This window comes from Ricinus communis, chromosome 1 (assembly GCF_019578655.1).
Source record: "Ricinus communis isolate WT05 ecotype wild-type chromosome 1, ASM1957865v1, whole genome shotgun sequence".
NCBI classification, from domain to species: Eukaryota; Viridiplantae; Streptophyta; class Magnoliopsida; order Malpighiales; family Euphorbiaceae; genus Ricinus; species Ricinus communis.
Window position 1 is genome coordinate 1,629,795 of NC_063256.1, and position 26,577 is coordinate 1,656,371.

The window sequence follows — 26,577 nt, forward strand, 5'->3', positions numbered from 1 at the left end:
TTCAAGAAAGAGATAGTTAAGTAGAGAATAGTGAGGAGAGACATTCACAGAAGCATAATAGAATGGGAAGAAGAGGAGATAGTACCACTTGGATGCATTAAATGAGTAGGACCGATACCTAATGGAAAATGGAGAGAATTTTGTCCGGCCAACAAGAAGGCTCTATTTCTTCAAAACAAAAGGCTAAAAATTGATCATGATGAAAAGCTCATTCATTAGTCGTGCCTATAGTTCCTTTCCAATACTGATATTAATGATTTTGTAATATAAACCTTTCTTTTTCAAAGAATTAATTTAAGAGTAAACAATATGTTGTAGGTGAAAAGATTCAAGCTAAGCAAATAGACCATCTATTTTTATTAGATAAAGATAATAAATTTAATATCATTTAATAAAATCATACAGTTATTGCAAAAAATACATTATTATATTCTTTTTGTTGATATTTTACAGCGTACGGATATGATTAAATATAAAAATAGTACAAAGAATATGCAATTTAAAGTGCATTAATGTATTCTCTTCCCTCCTTTTCCTTTATAAATAAAAACCAGATTTTGAATTTATTAACTCGAATGGAAACAAGAACAAAGGGACGTTGTCTGGATGTATTGCTGAGCTGAAAGAGCTGGTGTGAAACAAAAAATAAAAGGATCAAAAGTTTACTTCATTTTTGGGAATAACTTTCTTCATTTACTTTGATGGTACAGATGCTTTTAAAGTGGTGGACCATTGCCAATCAATCATGAACCCTTCATTGGAAATTGTGTATATTGTCAATAACTTTTAGTCTTTTTCTAGTACTAAAATATATTTAGATACAAAAGCAACATTAGATCTTTGCTTTATTTCTCTGCTTTTTTTGTTCTATTTTTCAAAAAGTGTTTTGAGCGAAAAATAAAATAATTTTGTTTTAATGAAAAATATGTTGAAGCAACCATGAAAGGTCGACGGGTTTCGGCTCTCCAAGGCTAAAAGGCCTAGTCGAAGCACCAAAAGGAAAAAGAAATAAATAATGCAAAATTAGGGTTACGCTTCGACTGGGTGAAAATTCTGATAAACATGTTGATTTCAATTTGTTTAGCAGCACAAGTTTTCCTTCCCGTGGCTAGTTTTTTGGTTGGGTACGTGAATATTGTACAAAATTGTGGTAAAGAAAAGGCATAAAATCACATTACAGCCCAAGTGCAAAGCCTGAAAATGGGTATGCGCCCAGCCCAGCAGATCATTCCACTCCTTGACACAAGTCCAATTATGATAGAACTAGGAAATGCGCTTTTAATCTCTGATTTAAGATTTGTGCTGGAGTTAACCCAATTTCTAAATTTGTCTTTATTTTAATTTTTCTAAGAAAAATAACAAAAATATCTATATGTTTTTGTTTCTTATTAAATTTACTGGGTTATCTTTTTTGTTTCTACTATATTAAAATATCAAAAATATATTTTTTTAATATTTTTCTAATATATAATTTCAATTTTTATAAATAAAATTAAAAAATAACTACAGAGTATTCTTAAAAAAAAAAAAATTAAACAGTAAAAAACGTTACTTTTATTGATTTTAAAATATTTTTAAGAAGTTGGCATTTTTTTAATTTATAAGGATGTCAAAACTCAATGCCTCGACTCAGTGTTCGTTATTGTCCCGAGCCTGAAAAAAATATTCCTGTTGTCTGTCTGTCCGTCTGTGGTCCGCGTGCAAGATTGAGTCGGCCCCTCCCGTCGCTATTTGCACAAAATTAAATGTGTTTTTTATTCTCACTATATTGTGTATGTATTGAAATACATTACTTTTCTCTTAAAATGTATTAATAAGTTTATATTTTTCAAATATTAATTAATAATATATAAAATATTTTGTCAAAATATATAAATCATGAATTTTTAGTATCAATAATACTGTAAAAGAATAATACAAGAATTCCTGTACTGGCAGTAATAATTATTTACCCATCCTTCTTAATCTTTTGTGGATTGATTGGATATGAGAGATCTCAAAACCAACCAGTCGTATTGCCATTCCTATTTTTAATAGCCTTATTTCAATAAGTTGGGATGAAGACTGCTTTATAAGTATTTATGTCATATATCTAACAGGGGATATTTTAAAATCTGTATAATTGGTTCACATTTTAGAATTGGACTTGGAAATCTCATGTCTCTTACGGATATAATTTTCCAGAAATGCAGGTGACTTCAGGTCAAATGGTCTTCCCCAACTTCTGGACAAAGATGCGCCAAGTATCAGCTTATGTAGTCTGCTCGCTCTTTTTTCTTTCGGCTCTTAAAAGTTTGTTCCGGCCTTTTGCGCTTCTCCGTTACATTTTCTGTTGGGCTTGACACTGACAATGCTAGGGGATTTTGCACTACATTTTGGAAGAGCTTGCTGAAATTCAGCATCTCTATCCCTGATGGAGTATTGTTGGAGCGATTCTGGATTCAGCATATTCATATTTTCCATTCTCATCTTCTCCTGCATTCATCGTCAAAGCTGCGTCCATTAATCATGATAGGCAAGTTTCTCTGAGACGAGCTGAAATACTTACCAGCACTTGCCGTGCTGTGCGCCATCATTTAGATCTTCATCAACTGACACATTATGAGGCTCCAACACAACCTAATTCCATATAATAGATCAAGATCACTAGTTCTTAGAAATGATAGGGCAACAGTAGGAAGATGCTCCCAGCTTACCTTCCTATCTTGAGGCAAGCTTGCACCCAATTCTTTGGTTCGAACAATCGTAAAAGTTTTTGTAAAATTTAACCATAACCTTGTGAAATATATGCAGGATTTGCTGCCTCTCGATCTTCATTTGATCCTGGATTGACATGATTTGACATGTGCACAAATGCACACAGTAGGAGTGAGACAGAGACATCAGCACAATGCAAGAAATATAAGGCATACATGCAATTAACTTTCTATAAACAGAAGAAACAAATGATTCATAATATAAGCTCTTGGAGGGGAAAAACTTCTACATACACATCTGAACATAAGCTATGTCATGATGCTGCAAGCCCATGCATAACAGAAGAGATACTTAGTGATATGAAAGTTGATGGTATATTCATGGAGAAATCTTTAGTACAAAAGGTGAACAAAAGTCACTGTTATTAGCAATAGTATCCTCAAATTGATTTAGAATAGCGCTATGACATGTTTCTTTTAGGCCATTTAATTGTCAAGCGTTGTTCTTCAAGTGCTTTTTATTCATTGCCTTGAAAATGTTCTCCTATTTTCTATATCTGACATCTATGCTCGTATCTATTAATAACAATAAAGCTGAATAAAAGTCACTGTTTTCAGCAATAGTACTTCCAAATTGCTATATAATAGTGCTGTGACATGTTCCTTTTCTTGCAACTATATGATTCATTGTCACAATATGAATGATTAAATAAGCAGAAGGCAACAAAGCAGATATAATAGAAATTAACACTCTACTTATGCTAATTTTCAAAGTCAATTGGCAAGTAAATTGTTCAAGAATAAAACTGAAAAGCTTATTGACATTGACTAGGAAAAGAGTTGAATAACTAAATGTAACACAAAAGGACCTAGGAGAAATTAAGATGGCAAATAGAAAATCATCATTGCTCTTGGAAGAACTAGTATCACATAATTATGATCAACGCAATTTCGCAATTACTCAGTGTCTCATTTTTCAGAAAGTCTCATAACAAGTAACACAAACTTCATATTTTCAGATTGTGACTATTGCTAGCTTAAATTTTTGGTGACTCAAAAGTGAAGCTCATATATCTAAAAGTCGTTGCAAATTATTATTTAGTTATATCATTACATGCAACGCATGGTGGCCTTTGGTCAGTAAAATACATGTCCAGACTTACCAAGAGGGTCATAAGACAAAAAAAAGCTAAACAACAAAATTTGACATGAATACCAAAATAAGATACAATACAGATATGTTCAGCCAGTTAATCTGACGTAAAATTATAAAAGCAAATACATACTGTGTTGTGCGTGTGCGTGCATATGCTCATCTTTACACACAGAAAGATAAAAAGGAATTGATCTACATGGTAAAAGCACTACGACTTGATAACAGTAAGAAGGGTTACACACCTCATAATTCAATGCATGCAGTCCCCTACAAATGAAGTCAAACAGTGATTTCAAGTTTTCTGGGGAAGGAGCGGTAACAAAAATACGAGAATACCTGCATAATGTTATAGTTGTTTAAAATTAATTGTATAGATAATATTTAATTATAGCAAACTCTTATGAAGTGTCTGACCCACCCTGAAGCTATAGCTCCTGCAATTGCCAAGCCCAAAGCTGCAGATTTACCTCGCCCGCGAGAAGAGATCAGTGCAATAGTACTTTGAAATGCCTTATCTAAAATGGCATCAAGGAAAGTCGAAACAGCTTTTCCCTAAATGACACCAAACACAAAACTAGCATACTACTAAAAATTCACTAGAACATGACCAGCATAAATTTATATTTAAGTATAAAGAGACATGACCAGCATGAGAGAACATACAAACCTGATCCAATGTTGTGCATATCGCTAATAAAGGACCAGGAGGTAAAACATCATGAAGTTGTTCCTTCAAACTCCTTAGTTCTTCTTGTGTTCTCATAGAATCATGACCCTTTCAAAGGCATTATATGGTGTGGTATGAAATTGAAGACATTGATTAAAGCAAATAAAATTGATAATTGAATTTAAATGTAAAAGTTTCCCTTAATCCAAAGACATTCACAATTATCTATAGCGGGCAATCAGGAGAATTTCCCATGGCTATTGAGCTCTCACAACCACATACAAGAACCTTTTTTCTGACAGCAAAGTTTCTCAAATATTTTTGAAGAAGAAAATTGATCAAGTTTATTTCTTTCATAAAGAAATGAAGATAAGAGATTACCTCAGAAACAGAAGGTGCAACAATGGACTTTACATGGGATGAGATTGGCAAGATGTTAAGCTCATCATCCATGACCATGCATGCTTTACACGATGCAAGAGATAACAGAAATCGTTCATTGAACCGAGAAACTACTTCAGAATGTGACTGTTCTAGACCTTGCATGAATATCCTGAGCATATCATCAAACAAAGGAAGTGCATGCAAGTGAATAAAGAGCAGGGACATAGGTGACAAAACATGTTTAAAACAAAGGTTGTTTACAGAAACACTCTAGATGAAAATGCTAAGTACGTAAATGGCCCCTGTGTACCTCTTTGTCTCTCACCACAAACCAGAGAAAATGGTCAAAGGGATCAAAGAATGATCTCCTCGCTTGTAAGATATACATACATACATACATATATATATATATATACACATATATCCCCTTTAAGCCCCTAATATTTCCACAGGCCAAGATATACCTAAAACTGAATCTATGCCAATTCACTATCTAGGTCACTCAAAGACCTTTCTTTATAGATTCCCCATCACTCTTGTAAAGAAACCATTGGATCAATAGCATATTTCCCTGATTTGAAAACTATTGATCATCCTAATATTCCTGGCCAAAAATAAAAAAGGAAAAAAAAAGAAAAGAAAAGCAATAATGGGGGGAGCCTTATTTTCAAAATACCCTTGACGGAAAGTTAATGCCATCTAGCATGTTCACTTGAATTAAAACAGAAATATTTAACCTCAAAGCATGAGTTTACCAAACTGAAATTTGATGCAAACATTAGTATGTCAAACTGTATCAACCCCACTTTTATGCCATAAATAAATATATCAACACAGCCAACCATTAGCAAATGCAAGTTTGAGGCTAAAAATCAGAGACACTAAGACACACAGAAGTGCATATCAAGTTGTTGTCTGGCATTGAGATATAAAACAGTGATAGATAGACAAACCATAACCATTGTGCACAGACTAGTAAGTGAAGAGAGTGTGCGAAGAAGCAAAACCACCAAACCACCACCTTGCCAGTCTCCATGGTTCTGGCAAGAATATTTGGTGTTGATGCTTCAAAAAAGTCCTAGACAATGACAAACATAGAAAAGAATAAGAACAGCTTAACAAAAGGTAGAGTAGGGAATTCAATTACAAGGAAAGAGAATGAAACTGAACCTGTAGAGTACACATGCCATGTATTCCCAAGTACTCTCTCTGTTCCCTATATAAGCAATAAGAAACTACTCCCCTTTCAACAAACAAAGAAAAAGGGTCAGCCTTTTCAGGATCAAGCAGTCCCCTTTGCATTAGCTTCTTGACCTGCTTTGCGCGTTTTTTGTTGTGGCTGAATTACACAAGCATCATAATTAAAACTTACATGAAAACCCAACTACTTCATAACCATATAAGTAGCCTCAAAAAATTTTGGAGATTAACTAGGAAAAAAAGGATAATTTGGTGTACATTATCAATCAAGGTCATCACCAGAATGATTTCAATTACACAACTGAATTTTCAAGCAAACAATGAAATTGCCTACTGACATTGTAATTAGTGAAAGAAATCATCCGTGTCTTTCTCATTCATTTTGTATCATAATATACAAGTGTTTAATGCTAATCATAAGGCTATAATTTAGGCTACAGATAAGATAACTACCTTAGGATATACATGACAGAAGATATATGCTAAATATAGAAGATAAGATAAATAATATTTACATAATCTAACACACCCCCGCAGTCGAAACGGGAGGTAGACGGACGCTGAGACTGTCCCGAAAATCATTAAAGAGTATGCGCAGAAGCCCTTTAGTGAAAATATCTGCAATTTAATAACGAGAGGGGACATGAAGAACTCTAACTTGTCCACGTGCTACTTTTTCGCGAACAAAACGTATATCCATCTCAATATGTTTAGTGCGCTGATGTTGTATGGGGTTACCAGAAAGGTAAATGGCACTAACATTATCACAGTAAACCAATGTAGCCTTTTGAACCGGACAATGTAATTCCAAGAGAAGGTTCCGAATCCAACAAGATTCAGAGACAACATTAGCTACCCTCACCGACGGCCCAAAGACTAGACCGAGAGAGTGGGTTGTCTCTTAGAAGACCAGGATACCAAGTTGTCTCCAAAAAATACACAATAACCAGAGGTGGATCTTCGGGTATCTGGGCATCCACCCCAATCAGCATCAGTATAAGAGATGAGATCAAAAACTGAGGAGTTACAGAGATGTAGACCATAATCAAGAGTGCCCTGAATATATCACAGAATTCGTTTGAGAGCAACCATATGTTTATCTTTTGGGTCATGCATATGTAAACAAACTTGTTGCACAGCATAGAATATATCCGGTCTTGTAAAAGTAAGATACTGCAATACTTCAGCTAGACTGCGATAATGGGTAGGATCTTTATAAGGGGAACCTGCTGATGTACTCAATTTAGCCTTGGTATCAACTGGTGTGGGAGCTGGTGATACGAACTCTAACCGGATACGTTCAAACACCAAGATAAGTAATGGTGAGAAAATCAAACTGATAAACGCTCTCCCTATTTAAGAGGAAGCACCCTTACCAATAAGTTCGAATTTGTCGCCCCAAGATCTAACTTGAAAGTTTGCAATTGATTATGAAACTAACAAACTTAGCAATAGAACTACTAAGCCCTTTAGTTATAAATAGATGAAGAATGTTCAAACAACTCAAGAAACTAATAAAAAGTTAATTGATTGATCAAACATGTAGATGTGAAACTAAATCAAACAAGTTAATTTAATCTCAAGAAATTCAATAAGGAACACCTTAAGGAATAAGAGTTAACAACTCAAATAAAACTTCATTCAGAAATGTATATTGATCTTGTGTATTTTAGCCGAAATACATAGCTCTATTTATAGAGTCTTGAAATGATTTTAACCCTAAAAAAAGGACTAAGAGATAAGCAATAAAGAATCAAACCCTAAAAGACTTCTAATGTCGCCTCCTTCTCTAAGCATAAGTGGTGGTACGCCCTAGGGTTAAAGTGAGACCTCCAATGCTTCTAGAAACCCTAATGTGCGCTTAGGTGCGGCCCAATGCTTAGAAACCCTAATGCGCCCAATGCAAGTTTAAGCTTCATTAATAGCAATTAATGTCACTATCTTTAAGGCTTTGTTATCTTCATTAAAAGCACCATCATTAGCCATCTTCAAACACATGCTCCAAGTAAGAATTTAAGGCTTGCTTGAACTTTTTACTCCTTGCTCGTGTCATTGGTCCTTCATAGGCTAGTGGATCCATGCTAGTTGACTTAGATGTATCCTTGATTGCATCATTCCCCCCCTCTTTGAAAGGATTCGACCTCGAATCAACGACTTCATCAAAATCAAAAGGAGACAAATTAGCAATATTAAAAGTAGCACTAACATTATACTCACCAGGTAAGTCAACTTTGTATGCATTATCGTTGATGCGCTCTATTACTTCAAATGGACCATCACCACGTGGCATCAACTTGGATTTTCTTTGATTAGGAAACCTTTCCTTCCTGAAGTGCACCCAAACCCAATCACCGACTTCAAATACCATCCTTTTGCGGCCCTTATTGCGTTGTTTGGTGATTTGTTCATTGCGTCTTTCCAAATTTGCACGCGCTTGCTCATGCAACTTCAACACAAATTCAGCCTTCTGTGCACCATCTAAATTCACTTGTTCACTCAAAGGTAAAGCAATCAAATCTAAAGGACTCAAAGGGATAAAGCCATAAACAATCTCAAATGGGAAAAATTGAGTAGAAGAATGCATACTACGATTATATGCAAATTCAACATACGGCAAACAATCTTCCCATGTTCTCAAGTTTCGTTTAACTATGGTCCTAAGTAATTGTGACAAAGTTCTATTTACTACCTCAGTTTGACCATCGGTTTGGGGATGACATGTAGTAGAAAAAAGTAATTTAGTTCCCAATTTACCCCATAAGGTCTTCCAAAAATAGCTCAAAAACTTGGTGTCCCTATCACTGACAATAGTTCTAGGCATACCATGTAAACGTACAATTTCCCTAAAGAACAATTCAGCAACATGTTGTGCATCATCGGTTTTCCTATATGCATTAAAGTGTGACATCTTTGAAAACCTATCCACCACAACAAAAATACTATCATGCCCATGCTTAGACCTAGGTAATCCAAGCACAAAATCCATAGATATGTCAATCCAAGGAGAATTAGGTATGGGCAAAGGCATGTATAACCCATTAGGTTGTGATTTAGACTTAGCTTGCTTGCATACAATACAGTTAGCACATAATCTATTCACATCAGATTTCATTTTAGGCCAAAAGAAATGATCATGCAAAACATCTAAAGTCTTTTGAACACCAAAGTGTCCCATCAAACCACCTTCATATGATTCTCTCACAAGCAATTCACGCATAGAACACATAGGAATGCATAGACGTTTTTCTTTGAACAAAAATCCATCATGTCTATAAAATTTATCAATAGCACCATGTTCACAAGCATGAAAAATAGAACCAAAATCGTGGTCATCAACATACAAGTCTTTGATATACTCAAAACCAAGCAATTTTGTTTTTAGAGAAGCAAGTAAAGCATACCTTCTAGATAATGCATCGGCAACTACATTTTCTTTACCTTGCTTGTACTTAATGACATAGGGAAATGCTTCAATGAATTCACTCCATTTAGCATGGCGCTTATTCAACTTGTTCTGTCCCTTCAAGTGCTTTAATGCTTCATGATCCGTGTGAATCACAAACTCCTTAGGTAGCAAATAATGTTGCCAAACATTGAGTGCACGCACAAGAGCATACAATTCCTTGTCATAAGTTGGATATTTCAAGCTAGCTCCATTCAACTTTTCACTAAAATAGGCTATTGGCTTCCCATCTTGCATTAAAACAGCTCCAATACCTACACCAGAAGCATCACAATCAATTTCAAAAGTTTTAAAAAAATTCGGAAGTGAAAGAATGGGAGATGAAGTAAGTTTGTCCTTTAGCATATTAAATGCGTTTTCTTGTTGTTCTCCCCAATGAAACTTCACGTTCTTCTTTACAAGCTCGTTAAGTGGTGCGGCAGGGCATCAAGTCCTTGACAAACCTCCCATAGAAGCTTGCAAGCCCATGAAAGCTCCTCACATCACTAACATTCTTTGGTGTTGGCCACTCCTTAATTGCTTTTACCTTATCTTCATCGACCTGAATTCTATTTTCACTAACAACAAAACCAAGAAACACAAGTTTGTTTGTGCAAAAATCACACTTAGCAAGGTTAGCATATAAAGAATTCTCACGCAAAACCATCAATACCATCCGAACATGTTCAACATGCTCACTAAAGCTCTTACTATAAATCAAAATATCATCAAAGTATACTACCACAAATTTACCAATATACGCACGCAAAACATGGTTCATTAGTCTCATAAAAGTACTTGGTGCGTTAGTTAAGCCAAAAGGCATGACCAACCACTCATACAAACCAAATTTAGTTTTGAATGCTGTTTTCCACTCATCACCTATATTCATTCTAATTTGGTGATAGCCACTTCTCAAATCAATTTTAGTAAAGATAACACTTCCATGCAATTCATCTAATATATCATCTAACCGAGGAATAGGATGACGATATTTAATGGTAATCTTGTTAATTGCACAACAATCAACACACATACGCCAAGACCCATATTTCTTAGGGACTAACAAAACAGGAACAACACATGGGCTAAGACTTTCCCTAACATAACCTTTACTTAGTAGTTCTTCAACTTGGCGTTGCAGGTCTTTGGTCTCCTCTGGATTGACTCTATAGGCTGGTCTATTTGGAATGGATGACCCCGGCACAAAGTCAATTTGGTGCTCTATCCCCCTTAGTGGTGGCAACCCACTAGGTAACTCCTTGGGAAACACATCGTCATATTCCTGCAAAACACTTACAAACACACTAGGAAGAGAAGAGTTAAGATTATTAGTGTTAAATAAAGTCTCCTTGTACATAAGTACAAGTACTTGCCTATTTTCACTCAAAGCCTTTCTCATGTCTCGCTCTCTAACTAAGAAACTCACTTTTTTCTCGCTTGCCTCCCCTTTTTCTTGCGCCTTACTCGTTCTTTTGCTCACATTCTTGCACAAACCCTCGCTAAACTCTCCTTTTACCACTCGTTGCTCTCCCCCCTCATTATTTTCCACACAACTCCCCTTTTGCTTGTGCACCTTTTCTTTTTCATATACACTCTCACACTTTCTTTTTTCTTTCTCATATGCTTCCATTCGGTCCTTTACAACTTTTTATAATTCACAAACTTCTTTAAGACTTAATGGTGCCAAAACATACGGTTTTCCATCCATTACAAGAGAATATGCATTGGTTCGACCATTATGAATTACAGATCTATCATATAACCATGGTCTACCTAGCAACATATGACATGCTTGCATGGGAACAACATCACATAATACCTCATCATTATACTTCTTTACACTAAATGCAATCCGTACTTGCTTAGTAACTCTAATCCCACTTTGATCATTAAGCCATTGCAAGGTGTATGGCTTAGGATGCTTAATAGTTGGAAGTCTAAGTTTATCAACCATCATAGCACTGGCTACATTAGTACAACTACCCCCATCAATGATTAAACTACAATTAGCATCATGGTTTTGTACTTTACATGTAGTATGAAATATGTTTTCCCTTTCGAGCGCCATCATTAATAGGTTGTAAATTAAGAGCTCTAAAAGTTATAAGTACATTACTAACCTCACCCAATTGCACATCATCACATTCTTCCAACTCGGGCATGTATAGGTAATCCTCCTCACTTGGTTCGGATTCTTCATCACTCTCAAAGACCACTTCACCACCTCGAATTGCCATGGTTCGCTTGTTTGGACATTGGGAAGATATATGTCCATACCCCAAACACTTGAAGCATTGCACTTTCTTTGATTTGAGGTCACTTTGCGTCGTTGGTTTAGTGTTAACATCAAATTTAGGGGCTGGCTTGATGTCCTTTGATGCCTCATGACCCTTGTTAGGGGGCTGGTTGCTCCCTTTCCATGCGTTACTCCATTTTGAGCTAGGGGCAGCACTTCTGCTCTTGGTTTTTAATTGCTTTTCCACCTTTATGGCCATGTGCAACATATCCTCCATCTCTACATAATGCTGCAATTCAATTATGTTAGCAATATCACGATTCAAACCATGCAAAAATCTTTCCATTGTGGCTTCCCTATCCTCATATATATTGGCTCTAATCATAGCTATCTCCATAGATTGCTAATACTCCTCAACACTCTTACTACCTTGTACTAGATTTTGTAACTTGTTGTACAAATCCCTTTGGTAGTGCGATGGCACAAACCTTTTACGCATAATGCGTTTAACCTCATCCCATGAACCAACTTCGTGTTGCCCATGACGCCTACGACCACTCACCAATTGATCCCACCAAATGGCAGCATAATCACAAAATTCAACAACAAGTTTAACCTTTTTAGACTCACTGTAGTTATGACATTCAAAAACCCTTTCAACCTTCTTTTCCCACTCCAAATAAACTTCAGGGTCACTCTTACCATGAAAAGATGGTATTTTCATCTTAATGCTACCTAAATTAGTGTCAATTTTGGGTTGGAGATTATGTCTAGACCCTTTAGACTCACTTTCTTGGTCATTATCAGAACCATCCCCTTTAGACGTTTTAGGCATATCATTCAATAACCTAGTTAATTTATCATCTTGTTTTTGAAATTGTTTTGTCATATGTTCTACTACATCTCTCAATGTATAAGCTAAATTTTCCAAAGTCAATGATGGTTCAGATGACATGGTTAAACCAAAAGACTAGGAAAGAAAAAAAAAAAGGACGTGATCAAGTGTTATACTCTGGAGGCTTCTTATAGTTAAAGGCAAAACAAGAAAAGATCACTCCCTCACGTGTTTCACTCACAAAGAATTGAATTCCTTATAGAAATTAAATCAAATTGTTCTAGTAATCACAAGAACAAGTTTTTCACAACCTCTTAACGTTTATTAATTCTGAAGTTCAATAGAACACTCGTGAATCAATAAAACGAATTATAAGCGTGTGAACAAAACAAGCTTACAACTAATCGAACAAGACTCAATTAACCCAAAAGAAAAGCTTTTTAAGAGAAAACAAACAAAATTACCCAAATCAGAATTATAAGAATGAAGAACAGCTCCAATTAATTAAAAGGAATTGCGGAATGAATTAATCAAGAGTCAATTCTTCGAGAACTACCCAACACAAATGGTTAGGGTTAGTTTTCCGTTCCTTCCCTTTTTTTTTTTTTGGAAATCTGCCTTGGTATGCAGGTAGAATGAAAATAGTATACTTTCTTTTTATTTATAATGATGCGGTGAAATTGAGATGAAATAGAAGAAAGACTCTTTAATTGAAAAAAAATGAACCAACTAACAAGTTTGGCTCCGATACCAAATGATACGAACTCGAACCGGATACGTTCAAACACCAAGATAAGTAATGGTGAGAAAATCAAACTGATAAACGCTCTCCCTATTTAAGAGGAAGCACCCTTACCAATAAGTTCGAATTTGTCGCCCCAAGATCTAACTTGAAAGTTTGTAATTGATTATGGAACTAACAAACTTAGCAATAGAACTACTAAGCCCTTTAGTTATAAATAGATGAAGAATGTTCAAACAACTCAAGAAACTAATAAAAAGTTAATTGATTGATCAAACATGTAGATGTGAAACTAAATCAAACAAGTAATTTAATCTCAAGAAATTCAATAAGGAACACCTTAAGGAATAAGAGTTAACAACTCAAATAAAACTTCATTCAGAAATGTATATTGATCTTGTGTGTTTTAGCCGAAATACATAGCTCTATTTATAGAGTCTTGAAATGATTTTAACCCTAAAAAAAGGACTAAGAGATAAGCAATAAAGAATCAAACCCTAAAAGACTTCTAATGCGGCCGCCTCCTTCTCTAAGCATAAGTGGTGGCCGCCCTAGGGTTAGGTGAGACCTCCAATGCTTCTAGAAACCCTAATGTGTTGCCCAATGCTTAGGGTGCGCCCAATGCTTCTAGAAACCCTAATGTGCGGCCCAATGCTTAGGGTGCGGCCCAATGCTTCTAGAAACCCTAATGTGCGGCCCAATGCAAGTTTAAGCTTCATTAATAGCAATTAATGTCACTATCTTTAAGGCGTTGTTATCTTCATTAAAAGCACCATCATTAGCCATCTTCAAAACATGCTCCAAGTAAGAATTTAAGGCTTGCTTGAACTTTTTACTCCTTGCTCGTGTCATTGGTCCTTCATAGGCTAGTGGATCCATGCTAGTTGACTTAGATGCATCCTTGGTTGCATCAGCTGGCTTACATGAGGTCATACCTACTCGGTTAATAATCTCGGCTGCATATTTTCTTTGATAGAGAAATATTCCTCCTGCATGTCTGGTGACTGCAATGCCCAAAAAATAGCTCAAAGGGCCCAAATCTTTCATAGCAAACTCATAAGCAAGGAGTGACATGATAGATAGTCGAAGAATGTCAGAGGATGCAGTGAGAATGATGTTGTCAACATAAAGTAGTATGTATGCCATGTCATTTCCCTTCCGATAAATAAATAAAGAATGATCACATTTGCTATGTGAGAAACCAATAGCAGAAGAGACAAAATCAGCAAACCATTAATACCAGGCACGATGAGCTTGTTTAAGGCCATATAAGGATTTTTGAAGCAAACATACATAATCTGGATGTACTGGATCTCAGAATCCCATAGGCTGATGCATGTAAACGGTCTTATGAAGCTGACCATGCAAAAAAATATTTTTGACATCGAGCTGATGAATGGGCCATGATTTTGACAGAGCAAGACTAAAAACAGTCTGAATAGTAGCAAGCTTTACCACCGGGCTGAATGTTTTATCACAATCGACACCAATCTGTTGAGACCTGCCATCACCAACAAGACAGGCTTTGTGCCTCTCAAAAGAACCATCAAAATTCATTTTATGAAAAAAAATCCATATAGAAAGAATTACATTCACATCAACAGGACGGGGTACCAAATCCCAGGTCTTATTTTGAATAAAAGCATTAAATTCATCGGTCATGGCTGCTTTCCAATTTGGGTCGGACAAAGCAACTTTGGGGTTATTTGGTAAATGGGAAGGTGTAGCTGTAACAGATAAATTAAATTGATGTTTAGGCTTAAATATCCCATGCATACTGCGAGTGGCTATGGACCGAGAATTATTTTGGACAGACGGGGTCTGATGTGAGCTTGGGGTTATATGGGTTGATCTGATGAGAGGAGAGTGTTGGTCAAGAGAGGGTTGGGGAGAGTTGTGAGTTGGTCTAGTACGTCGGGAGTAAACAAGGGATATTTTTTATGCGGAGGGAGGCTGTGGTGAGCTAGGCTCAGACGCTATAGGAGTGTGAGATGATATTGGGTCAGAAGAGGAGTGGAAAGTAGGAGAAGAAATAGGCTCCGGTTCATAGTGAAGTGGAACTATGTGATTTTGAAGATGATGGTGTAAGAGAGGATGCAGAGCATCATTTAAAAAATCATAGGTGTTGGAGGTGGGAGTATGTAATTTGGTAAACGGAAATTGTGATTCATCAAAGACGACATGTCGAGATACAATAATTTTTTCGCTAGATAAATCATAACACTTATATCCTCTATGGTTAGGTGGGTATCCCAAAAAGACACATGAAGTGGAACGAGCATGAAGCTTATGTATAGTAGTTGAAGGAAAAAGAGGATAGCATAAGCACCCGAAAACTCTTAGATGTGTGTATGAAGGATTCTGATGATAGAGAATTTGAGTGAGGGAGCACTGAGAGAGAATCTTGCTAGGTAGAATGTTTAGGAGATAAATTGCCATTTGGAGAGCATGATGCCAAAATGATGGTGGCAGAGAGGAGTGAGCAAGAAAAGTTCGAATTAAATTGTTGATGACTCGAATTTTACGTTCAGCTTTTCCATTTTGAGGAGAAGTACGAGGGTAAGAAAAATGGAAAACCATCCTATTGTTATAACAAAAAGACTTAAATTGGTTATTATCGTATTCCCTACCATTATCGCATTGAAAACATTTTATTTTATGCTCAAATTGAGTGCGGATAAATGCACTAAAGGACAAGAAAATAGAATAAACTTATGATTTCTTGCCAATAGGAAAAGTTTATAGAAAATTGGAGTAATCATCTAAAAATAGAATGTAATACTTATGACCTGCCGAACTTAAAATAGGAGATGTCCATAAATCACTATGCAAAATATCAAAAGACATTGTAGTACAAGAAGATGAGTCATAAAAAGGTAACCTGACTTGTTTCCAAAAAATACAAGACTGACAAACTAAGGTGCAAGAAAAATGCTTACAATCAATAAACTGATTATTCCGAAGAGAGCGTAAAACAGGTGGTCCTGGGTGTCCTAAGCGATTATGCCATAGAATCGGAGAAAAAACGGCAAAGGTGGATGGGGAGGTGGCACGATAGGTTGGGGTTGTAGTGATAGGATAGAGACCCCCAGTGCTATTACATCTCATTATTGGCATCCCCGTCTGAAAATCCTTCACAGAAAATCCAAAAGGATCAAAAGCAATAGATACATTATTGTCGATTGTGAAATGACGCACAGATATTAAGTTTTTAATGGGTTTAGGTGCATGAAGGACATTGTTTCAATGTAAAAGGGGTGAAGAGGAGGTAGGTTAGTTTGTCCATAACCACGAATTGGAATTTTCTGGCCACTACCAACAATAATATTTTTGGAATTGCTCATATTAAAATAAGATGAAAGGTTACCTGGAGAGGCCGTCATGTGTGAGGTTGCACTGGTGTCCATGTACCAATTCGTATCAGGAGTATTAAGAGTCATAGTATGCATTGCTTGTTCAATTTTAGTTGGATCATAACTTGAAGAAGTTGGTACAGAGCTGATAAACTTCTTCTGTGGACGATTGCAAGGATACCGGTGGTGGCTGAGTCCAAGAAGAAGTAGGGTACGGACATGGAGGGGCTGCCCAAGGCTGCGGTGCCCAACCCCATGGTGGATACTGTCCCCATTGCTGTGGTTGTTGTTGCCATGTTCGCTATTGCGACTACTGTGTGTGGTTGTTGCCACCATTAGCATGATTATTGCCACTACGACCACGCCCTCTATTGCCATTATTTTTGCCCCGATTGTTATTGTGATTATGTCCAAGTTTCCGAGTAGTGTTATGACGGTTTGGTGCATTGCCTGAGCTAGAATATGAACCCTTGGATTCATTAGCAGAATTATTGGCAGTGAAAAGGGTTGTACCTGCAGCGCTGGAAGAGGCTGCAGTTTATTTGGCCTTACGGGTTTCTTCGAGAATCAATCACGAACGAGCCTCATAGAAAGGAGGCAAAGGATTGCTTTGTTGAATGAATGTAGCAACACCATCATAATTTTCATTTAAACCCGTAATTAATTGGAGAACTAACCGTTGATTCGATACTAGTGCACCAACATTTGATAGTTGATTGACAAACATTTTGAGTTCTTGACAATAGGCAGAAACAGTTTGAAAATCATCTAGATGAACATGAGTGAATTGATTTTCCAGGTAGACAGCTCGAGAATTCTTGTTGTCTTGAAAAATATTCTGCAATCGCTCCCATGCTTGTTGAGCAGTAGAATCTGGTTCTAAGATGGTGCGCAATAGATCATGTGAGATCGTGCCGTAAATCCATTGAAGGACTATAGCATCCAGGCGTGACCAAAGTTCTTCATCACGTGCGACTGCCTTTTCCTTGGCTGCCTTAGAAGTCCGTTGAGTAGGAGGGATGATGTGGTCGATGACTTGGTATGCTCGGAAATGAATTTTAAATAACTCTGCCCAGGAAGAGTAGTGGCCTTTTTCCATCTCGAGAGTGATAGAAATGAAGTTCTTGACGTTGTTAACGGCAAGAGGATGAAATTTAGTTTCTGTCATTGGTATTGATAGAGAGGAAGAAAATAAAAAAGAAGGAGAGAAGAAAGTGGGAAAGAGGCAGAAATTATTTTACAGCAGAGGCACAGCTAGGGTTTGAGGCTCTAATACTATGAAAGAAATCATCCGTGTCTTTCTCATTGATTTTATATCATAATATACAAGTGTTTAATGCTAATCATAAGGCTATAATTTAGGCTACAAATAAGATAACTACCTTAAGATATACATGACAGAAGATAAGATAAATAATATTTACATAATCTAACAATTAGTTTTGTCAGAGGAACATGCAAATGCTATTATCAACTGCAGAAATGAATGCAAAAGTTTGGTTAATAAAAATTCACTGCGGGACTCCAGGCTCAAAATAATGTCCTTGACAAAGTAGCAAACGTTCCGTAATTCAAGCCAAAGTAGTGGTTTGAGTTTGTCATTATAAAATGAACATGATCCCACAGTCACCACATAACAGAGAATTATCCTATTCTTATTCCCTTTTCAAATTTCCAATTGCAAAATCTTGAAGAGTGATAAATGTATTTACTGTGGTTATCAGGCGGTATGGGCCCTTTAGATACCATGCTATTCCAGTTCAAATAGAAACATAATGCATATGTCAGAGTTAGTATACTTATGAGGAACAGGTCTCATTGTTTTGTGGCTTAACTTTATTACAGAGACAACTTTTACTCATAGAGTCAAATTTTAAGCAAAAGCATAGCGCCTCTGCCAGTTAGAATTCTTCTTGAGCACATGAAATTAAGTTTTCTTTACAAGCCCCATCGCACTACCAAATTTATTTATTTCATATACCAATACGCGTTTCACATCGTTTCAGAAATATCTACATCGTTTTGACTTTACATTTTTCTTTTTCGAGTAACGGAACTGTAATTGATTGCCAATATAATGATGACAAAAAAATCAAAAAAATTAAGCCAAGGATTACCTGCTGAGTTCCAGTTTTTCCTTATAGCACCACAAGACAGTTGGCCTGGCTCTGATGACAGCCTTGCTCAGCATGTAGTGTAGGTTCACTATCTGCAACATTTTAAGAAATTAAAAACGAGAATCATAATTATTTAAAAAAAAAAGAAAAGAACCGGATAGAATATCTAAAGCAAATAAAGACCTGGTCACGAGACTTGTCGCCAATAAGAACAAACATAGACCGATGCCTAGCTTTTACTCCATTCTCAATCAAACTCCTAATGCGATCATCAACTTTGATCTTTCATTGTGCACCTAACAACAAGAAAGCAGACAAATAAACATCTTGCAATTCTTTTTCTTTCTAAAAGTGTTGTACGCTTGAATTGCATTAGTAGTAATCTCCTCCCAAATACTCAAAACCGAAAAAAGAGATTTAAAAATTTATTAATAAGCAATTGGCATATATTACAGGCACACTCATGTAGGAGCAGGACTATTTTAGATCATGGGAAAGGAAACCAATATACACTGCTTAACTAGTTTTATGTTTGTAAAGCGTGCTTAGAGACTCCGTAATTCTTGGATACTGAGGAAGAATGGAGTTGCAGATTGTGCTCCCTTTCTAATAGGAATTGCAGAGTGGCAAAGCCCGCGCAAGCAAATTTTTCGATCTCAAACCTATAAGTACTCTTGCTTTTTATATAACTGGGATAATTTTTTATTCTTTTAATAAAGAATGGAGATAATCACTTTTAACTCCTTAAGTTTGTACGCTTTGCACTAATAAATCCCCATAGTTTCAATTCTAAATTACAGATGAACTTGAATGTGATAGTTAGTAGTGACATAATTTTTTCCTAACTAGTCATTTGTCCTTATTTTATATGGTGATTATTAATATTATTTTGATTATAAATATTAGTTTATAAATAAAAATTAATTTTTTTATTAAATATATTTTTAATTAAAATAAAATTAATATATACAATAAAAGTTCAATAAAGATGAAAAATCAGAATTAGTATATTAATTATACTTATATAATATAATATTAAATATACTTATATAATATAATATTAAATATATAATAATTACATTAATTTTATCATTCATAATTATTATTTAATTAACTTGTAATGTATTAATTACAATAATGATAAAGAGTTGTAAAAATTAAATTTATTTATTTTATATTTTAAAAATAAAAAATGTATTTAAATTTTATTTTATTAAATAGTTTTTTATAATAATAAGTTTCATCATTTAGAGATGCTTTCGGTGGTGCTGTTGAAAAAATAAAATAAAAAGAATTGATGTCTTTGTGAAGGGTGGCCGTGAGGAGTTGCCGATTCTATTTCTGAAAATTTCTTATAAGAGTTGCAGAGAGGCAAGCCAGCCCAGCCCAGTTTAAGAGAAGCCCAGACTCTGATCACTTGTTACTAGCAGTTATTATCAGCCTAGCCCAATTTATATAAGCTCAGCCCAACAGGGTCAATAATTGCGCAGTCCAGAACCGTCAATGACCAGTCAAATCCATCCGAATATTCTTCTCGCATGGCATCCATCTTTGTCTCAAAATCCCTTTCTCGTAAATACTCTAAAAAATTTCATCAAAAACATTACACAAAAGCATCACTAACCGTCCGATCACCATAATGGGAGATCAACGGTTATAAATCTCCATTTGACTAAAGTACAAAAAAAGTTGAAGCTTGGAATGATTGGCCTTTGGTCGAGCTTTGACCACGAGAAAAAATCAAAACCAGGAAAAAACGGAGAAAAAGAAAAAGAAAAGAAGAGAGAGAGAGAGAGAGAGAACGTAAAATCAAGGGAATTTGTTGTGCTTGCTTGAATTTTTCTTTTTGGGTTTCATAATTTTTTGTTTGTGTTTCAAAATTCCTTCTCTCTCACTCTGTTCAACGCGGAGGAGAGAGAAGGCTTTTGAGTTTGTAATTCTCTTCTGCATGTGAACCGGGTTTTAAAATTATTATTTTTTTGTTGAGAAATTTTGAGCTCTTTTTTCTTTTTTTCTGTTGTGTGTGTGTGTGGTTTGGGGATTGAAAGCGAAATTAGGGTTCGGGTTTTGGGGAGACAGAAAAGATGAATATGATGCGTCGGTTAAAGAGCATTGCCTCTGGTCGCACTTCTATATCCTCTGATCCTGTAAGTTCACATTTCTTTTCATTATCTTAATATTAGATTTGTTAGATTACTATTACTTTTCAATGTTGATTGATAGCTCAGAAACGGGCATATTGTTATTGAGATTTTTTCCTTTTCTTTAAAAAAATAATTTATTTAATACTTTTTTCTGGTTGGGGGAACTGATAGGATTCCTGATCGTGTAGCTCAATCGTGTTTTGTGTATTTTGATGGTTATCTTTCGTTCGGATTTGTAACTTATTATCAGTTTTTGGGAAAATTGTTCTTCTTTTACTGATTTATCTGTTAAGAATCAAGTTTTTGGCTTTATATATTTTTTTTTAAAATTTTTGAGCCTTTATCTGGGAGGCAAGAATTTAAATCAAGCCTGTTTCACGTTAATTTTGTTTGAAGTTGAAAAGCTCTTTAGTGGTGAAAACATGATAGTTGAAAAGCTTAGAATTAGTTTCTTTTCAGTTTTAATTTATGGGGTTACTTGCATCATATGTTGTCTGTTTCTTTCAACTGTTAAGGATTTTTATCGTTTGGACGGGAATTTTTGTCTGTAGTTCCTCAGGTGCACGGCGTACTTATGTTATCACAAGTGATACTCATATTGGTTTAATTTTGCTTGTAATTTTCTAGAATTGATGCATTATCTCTGTTTAAAAATTACTGTACTTAGGTAATTGATGTGGAAACCATAAATTAGTGGTTGGCTTTTCTGAAGAGTATTGTTGTTGCGGTTGTTGGTAGGTCTATTCACAATTATTGGTTCTTTCCTGAGAATGGTTCATATGTATCTTTATTATCTTTTTCCTTTTATAAATAAGCTGAAGGTGAGAGAAAGAGAAAGATTGATGCTAGCTTCAGGATTGAGAAAAGTGTTGGATAACTTATTTGTGTAAGGTGTTGTATCATCATGCGATGTTGACTATGAAATCTTATGATTAATTTGCACTTAAAGAGGAGAAGTTAGTGCAAAAAGAGAATCACATGTAATCTTACAAATCATTTGTGTTTGTTAAGTGTTGTATCTCTTAAGTGCCAAAACAGAATGACATTTGATCTTATAAATTAGCAGTGCCTTCTAAATGCTTATGGGAGCAAGTTAAATCATAGTGCAACTTGAACTATATCCTTGTCTTTATGGGTTTCTGGAATCAGCGTATAAGTCAGTTTTTGCTCCAGTATTATTGGTCCAACACTGAGGGAAAATTCCAAGTAATAACTTCAGATTCATGCATAAATATGTGAAAAAGTATATAGGCCTGAGCCTACAAACTCAGTAATGAGCTAGTTGTTTGTGCATATTAATGTGGTGTTTCGGACATTTCTCTGAATCTGATTACTGGGACTTTATTTTGTAATTGGATTTATCATGGTTAAAGAACATGTGATCAATTGCATGGTGAAAAGTCTGATTTTTGCTTTTATTTCCCTTACAGGGCGGTGACTCCTTGACAAAAAGAGTGAAAGTTGATCAAGAAACAGAGCAGAAGATCGATGGTGAGGTATATTCAGATGAGAGAAATGCCACGGGTTTGGAGCAGCATATGGCTTCTACATCATTGGAAAATCCTGCGAGCACATCCAACTCAGCTTCTGTGGTCAAAACAGAAAAATCAGGATTTGATCAACTTCCCAAAGAAATGCATGAAATGAGGATCAAGGATGACAAAACCACCAGCCATGATGAAAAGGTTTTCTTTTTTTCCTTTTATTTCTTTATGTTTAAGCCCCTCAACGTCAACAAGGTTGGAAGATACTTGCATGGATTATTTTAGTGATATACTATTATGGCAAGCATGAACACTAGAAATAGTTTCAATTGACATCTATAGTCATTAGATTTGTCACTTGTGCACTTCAGGACATGGAGGCTGCCATTGTGAGTGGTACTGGAACAGAAACTGGTCATATAATTGCAACTACATTGGGTGGTCGGAATGGACAACCAAAACAGGTAGTTATTTATTATTTTAAGTTGCTCTCATGTTTACTGAATTTCTGTTTTATTGCATGCTTTTTTCCTTGCTTGCAACTGTTTATTTACTTATTTTAAATGTTTTTGTTTTTAAACCTCATTTGCAGGGGTGGATTTGAGCAAATACTTTGCTTTTCTTTTATTTTATTCTTCTTTTTGCCTTACCATTACTTGCTTTACTTGAGGATATTTGACCTATATTTTAGATTATGTACTGTGTGAACTTTATGGGAGATTGCTGCTTACAATTTTATATTATTATTTCTTTTGTCCCAGACAATCTCATTTATGGCAGAGCGTGTGGTTGGCACAGGATCATTTGGCGTTGTCTATCAGGTATGTTGAATTGATCAGTGCATGGGTTCAGATTGATTTGCGGTTATGCCAATACTGATAACATGTTTTTTTTTTTCTTCTTTTGCATGTCATATTTATGCTATAGGCTAAGTGCTTAGAAACCGGTGAAGCAGTTGCAATAAAGAAGGTGCTTCAGGATAGGAGATACAAGAATAGAGAACTTCAGATCATGCGCTTACTCGGCCATCCAAATGTTGTTGAACTGAAGCATTGTTTCATCTCAACTACTGAAAAAGATGAATTGTATCTTAACCTTGTGCTGGAGTATATACCTGAGACTGTCTACCGAGTGTCTAGGCACTATAACAAGATGAATCACCAACATATGCCTATTATCTATGTGCAACTGTATGCATATCAGGTAATCTTTGCAATAGTTCTTGGGTTTGTATAATTTTTGGTTGGTTGTTATATTCTTATGATGTAGAGTCAATTCTTTTGACTAAATTGATATAGTTTTTGCATGATATAAGTATTTTGCTCTTTGTTTTTGTAGATATGCCGTGGTCTAAGTTACTTGCATCATGTGGTTGGTGTGTGTCATCGCGATATCAAGCCACAGAACTTACTGGTAAGATATTCTTGTAGTCTTTAACCTATCATTTTTCTTTTTGTATCTTGAAGAATTATCCTCAAATGCACAAATTTTATTTACCAGTTACCATTTGACATTTTAAATTATCATGAATGCTTTAATGGTGGCTATCTTAACCTCGTTATGTTGTAGAGTACCACATCTTATGTATTATTGATGTTTTCGTAACTTGAGGCAAAAAAATATTAGCCACTGCAATCAAAAAGGAGAAAGATTAGGCAGACTGGTTACTAGATTCTTTCTGGAGCAATTAAATTCTATTGGACTTGAAACAAATAAAGGGAACGGGAGCTTGTCGGTGCCTCACTATGTTCCTGTTACTAATGATTAATGTGATCCGTCTCATGGATTGATGCTTGTAGAAGTGAAAATGACTTTCCATCAAAGGGGAAGGCCTTGAAAGCAACTTGTCATCATCCCTCTTTTATGCCTGTTACTAATGATTAATGATATTTATCTTGTGAGATGGTTATGTCTTTTGTTAAAAAACATTGGCTTGAAGTTATGATGCATTCTGCAGGTCAATCCCCAAACACATGAGCTAAAAATTTGTGATTTTGGAAGCGCAAAGATGCTGGTAACTTTTTTTTTTTTTTTTTTCTTTTTCCTCAAGTTGGAGTTAAGGTATGCCATGTAATATGGAAAGCAATAACATTATTCATTGTTTCTTTAGGTGCCAGGTGAACCCAATATATCTTATATTTGCTCACGATATTATAGGGCACCAGAGCTCATATTTGGGGCTACTACATACACAAATGCTATAGATATGTGGTCTGCTGGTTGTGTTTTGGCTGAACTTCTTCTCGGTCAGGTGGGTGTTTCTCCCTCTTCACTGATGGTTCTTTCATTTTGTGAGTTTGATTACTCGACACAAATTGATGCCAAAAATTTCCATGTCGTTAATTTCCTTCCTGGTCATCATGATGTCCAGGGGGTGGACTTGCCCATTTGTAATAGTTGTCCAGCATTTTTGGCTTTTGTATTTTTCTTTTTCAGTATCAGACCCTTTAAGATATTTATTCATAACAGCTATTGATGCCAATCGGGTTTTACTTTTCTTATTTTTTTTTCAGCCACTGTTTCCTGGGGAAAGTGGTGTTGATCAGCTGGTGGAAATTATTAAGGTGTTTTATCTAGTAGCTTTTATGTTCTAGTTATACTTCATAATGCTTTCAGCAAATATCTGAGTTTTACCCTGTTTGCCCCTAAAACCAGGTATTGGGAACGCCAACCAGAGAAGAAATTAAGTGCATGAATCCAAATTACACAGAATTTAAGTTTCCTCAGATTAAAGCTCACCCTTGGCACAAGGTCTGATTACAAATTTATCTGGATCTGCTTTCTGTTTATCATAAATATTGGCATTAGTTTGTGTAATAGTGGATGACTTGTTAACATTTCAAAATGCAGTTATTTCACAAGCGAATGCCCCCAGAGGCAGTGGATCTTGTATCAAGGCTGCTGCAGTATTCACCTAATCTACGTTGCACTGCTGTAAGAACATACTATTAATCAGATGGAGTTTGGTTAACTAACATGTCACTGCTAATTGTTCTGTTGAATCACCACTTCCTTAACATTTAGTATTATTGTTTTGTAGATTATATACATGTTTAAAACTTGCTTTTGTCAGAAACCTAATAGCTACTTTGGATTTCCTGGCTTTCAGCTGGAGGCATGTGCTCACCCGTTCTTCGATGATTTAAGAGACCCCAATGCATGCTTGCCTAATGGACGGGCACTCCCTCCCTTGTTCAATTTTACAGCTCAAGGTATGCTAGTAGACCATTTTTATAAGCATTTTTTCTCTTTTCTATTTGTTTAGCTCATTCTAATTGCCCTGCAGAGCTGGCTGGTGCATCTGCTGAACTACGACAACGGCTCATTCCAGAGCATGCAAGAAAAGAAGATTATTGAATCTGAAAAGTTGAAATCTGTAGAGGTTGCAACATGAGTTTTTGTATGCTTAGACACCGAAGCACGCCATTCTGCCTGCACCATATCTTGAGGCTCGAGCATTTTTCGACCTTCACTTGGGTGGTTAAGTATAGATAATAGAGAGTTTTGACACATCATTGGCTGGTGGATAGAGATGTCCATAAGACATCGTGATGTAGCTGCAGATTGTAGTATCCAGTTGTGGATGGGGTTGCATGGCAATGAAGTTCCAACTTCTGAGATTTGATTTATTTAGAATATGGTGTGTTATAGGCCTCCGAGGAGTGTAAGATGAGTCACGATTACGTTTACCATGCTTCTCAAAAATAGTGTATGGGCATTCCTTAAGGATAACAGCTAATTAGATCATTTAGATGAATCAGGATGTCTTTGTACATCTTCCCCGTGTCCATTTTTTCTTTTCTAATTTTTATTTTGGTTGTATATTGAAATTCAAATGACTGGGTTCCATGCCGTTTTTCTAACCATTTCCACTTTATCAGTGCCTTCTTTAGGCTATTCAGATGTAGGAAAAATGAGAATGCACTTCTCAAGTGAAAGTTAGCGTCAATTTAAGGGGGTAGTATGCACTGCTGTCTGTTCAGCATAGACAAGTATCAAAAATGATGGATGGCTATATGTTTTATGGCCTCTCAGATTTAAGACAACCTGTGAAGTTCTTCAATGGTACAGCAATACTACATCTTACAATCCTGGTGATTGGAGGAAGTCATACATTT

At 35.7% G+C, this 26,577-nt stretch overlaps 1 protein-coding gene and 1 pseudogene across 2 annotated transcripts; one reads left to right on the forward strand and one right to left on the reverse strand.

Moving 5' to 3' along the window:
* Nucleotides 1-2,224: 2,224 nt before the first annotated feature.
* Nucleotides 2,225-20,380, reverse strand: LOC112536715 (annotated as a pseudogene).
* Nucleotides 20,381-20,529: 149 nt separating this feature from the next.
* LOC8258521 (shaggy-related protein kinase epsilon) lies at nucleotides 20,530-26,322 on the forward strand. Of its 2 annotated transcripts, none has more exons than XM_002511757.4 (13): nucleotides 20,530-20,978; nucleotides 22,406-22,660; nucleotides 22,831-22,923; nucleotides 23,221-23,280; nucleotides 23,387-23,662; nucleotides 23,798-23,872; nucleotides 24,417-24,473; nucleotides 24,570-24,710; nucleotides 24,973-25,023; nucleotides 25,115-25,210; nucleotides 25,310-25,393; nucleotides 25,569-25,671; nucleotides 25,746-26,322. In XM_002511757.4, exons 1-13 carry the CDS (start codon nucleotides 20,916-20,918, stop codon nucleotides 25,814-25,816), a joined length of 1,425 nt encoding a protein of 474 aa, XP_002511803.1. In that variant the 5' UTR covers nucleotides 20,530-20,915; the 3' UTR covers nucleotides 25,817-26,322. The 2 variants fall into 2 exon arrangements, with proteins under 2 accessions (XP_002511803.1, XP_048226435.1); XM_048370478.1 differs by lacking the exon at nucleotides 20,530-20,978 and adding an exon at nucleotides 22,032-22,181.
* Nucleotides 26,323-26,577: the final 255 nt, after the last annotated feature.

What these genes read in the sequence shown, in the direction of transcription:
- LOC8258521 (XM_048370478.1), top strand. Translation starts at nt 22,107, where the DNA reads ATGGGTTTCTGGAATCAGCGTATAAGTCAGTTTTTGCTCCAGTATTAT. An exon ending in CCACCAGCCATGATGAAAAG is followed by an intron (nt 22,661 to 22,830) that starts GTTTTCTTTTTT and finishes TGTGCACTTCAG; the next exon opens with GACATGGAGGCTGCCATTGT. An exon ending in AGCTGGTGGAAATTATTAAG is followed by an intron (nt 25,024 to 25,114) that starts GTGTTTTATCTA and finishes CCCTAAAACCAG; the next exon opens with GTATTGGGAACGCCAACCAG.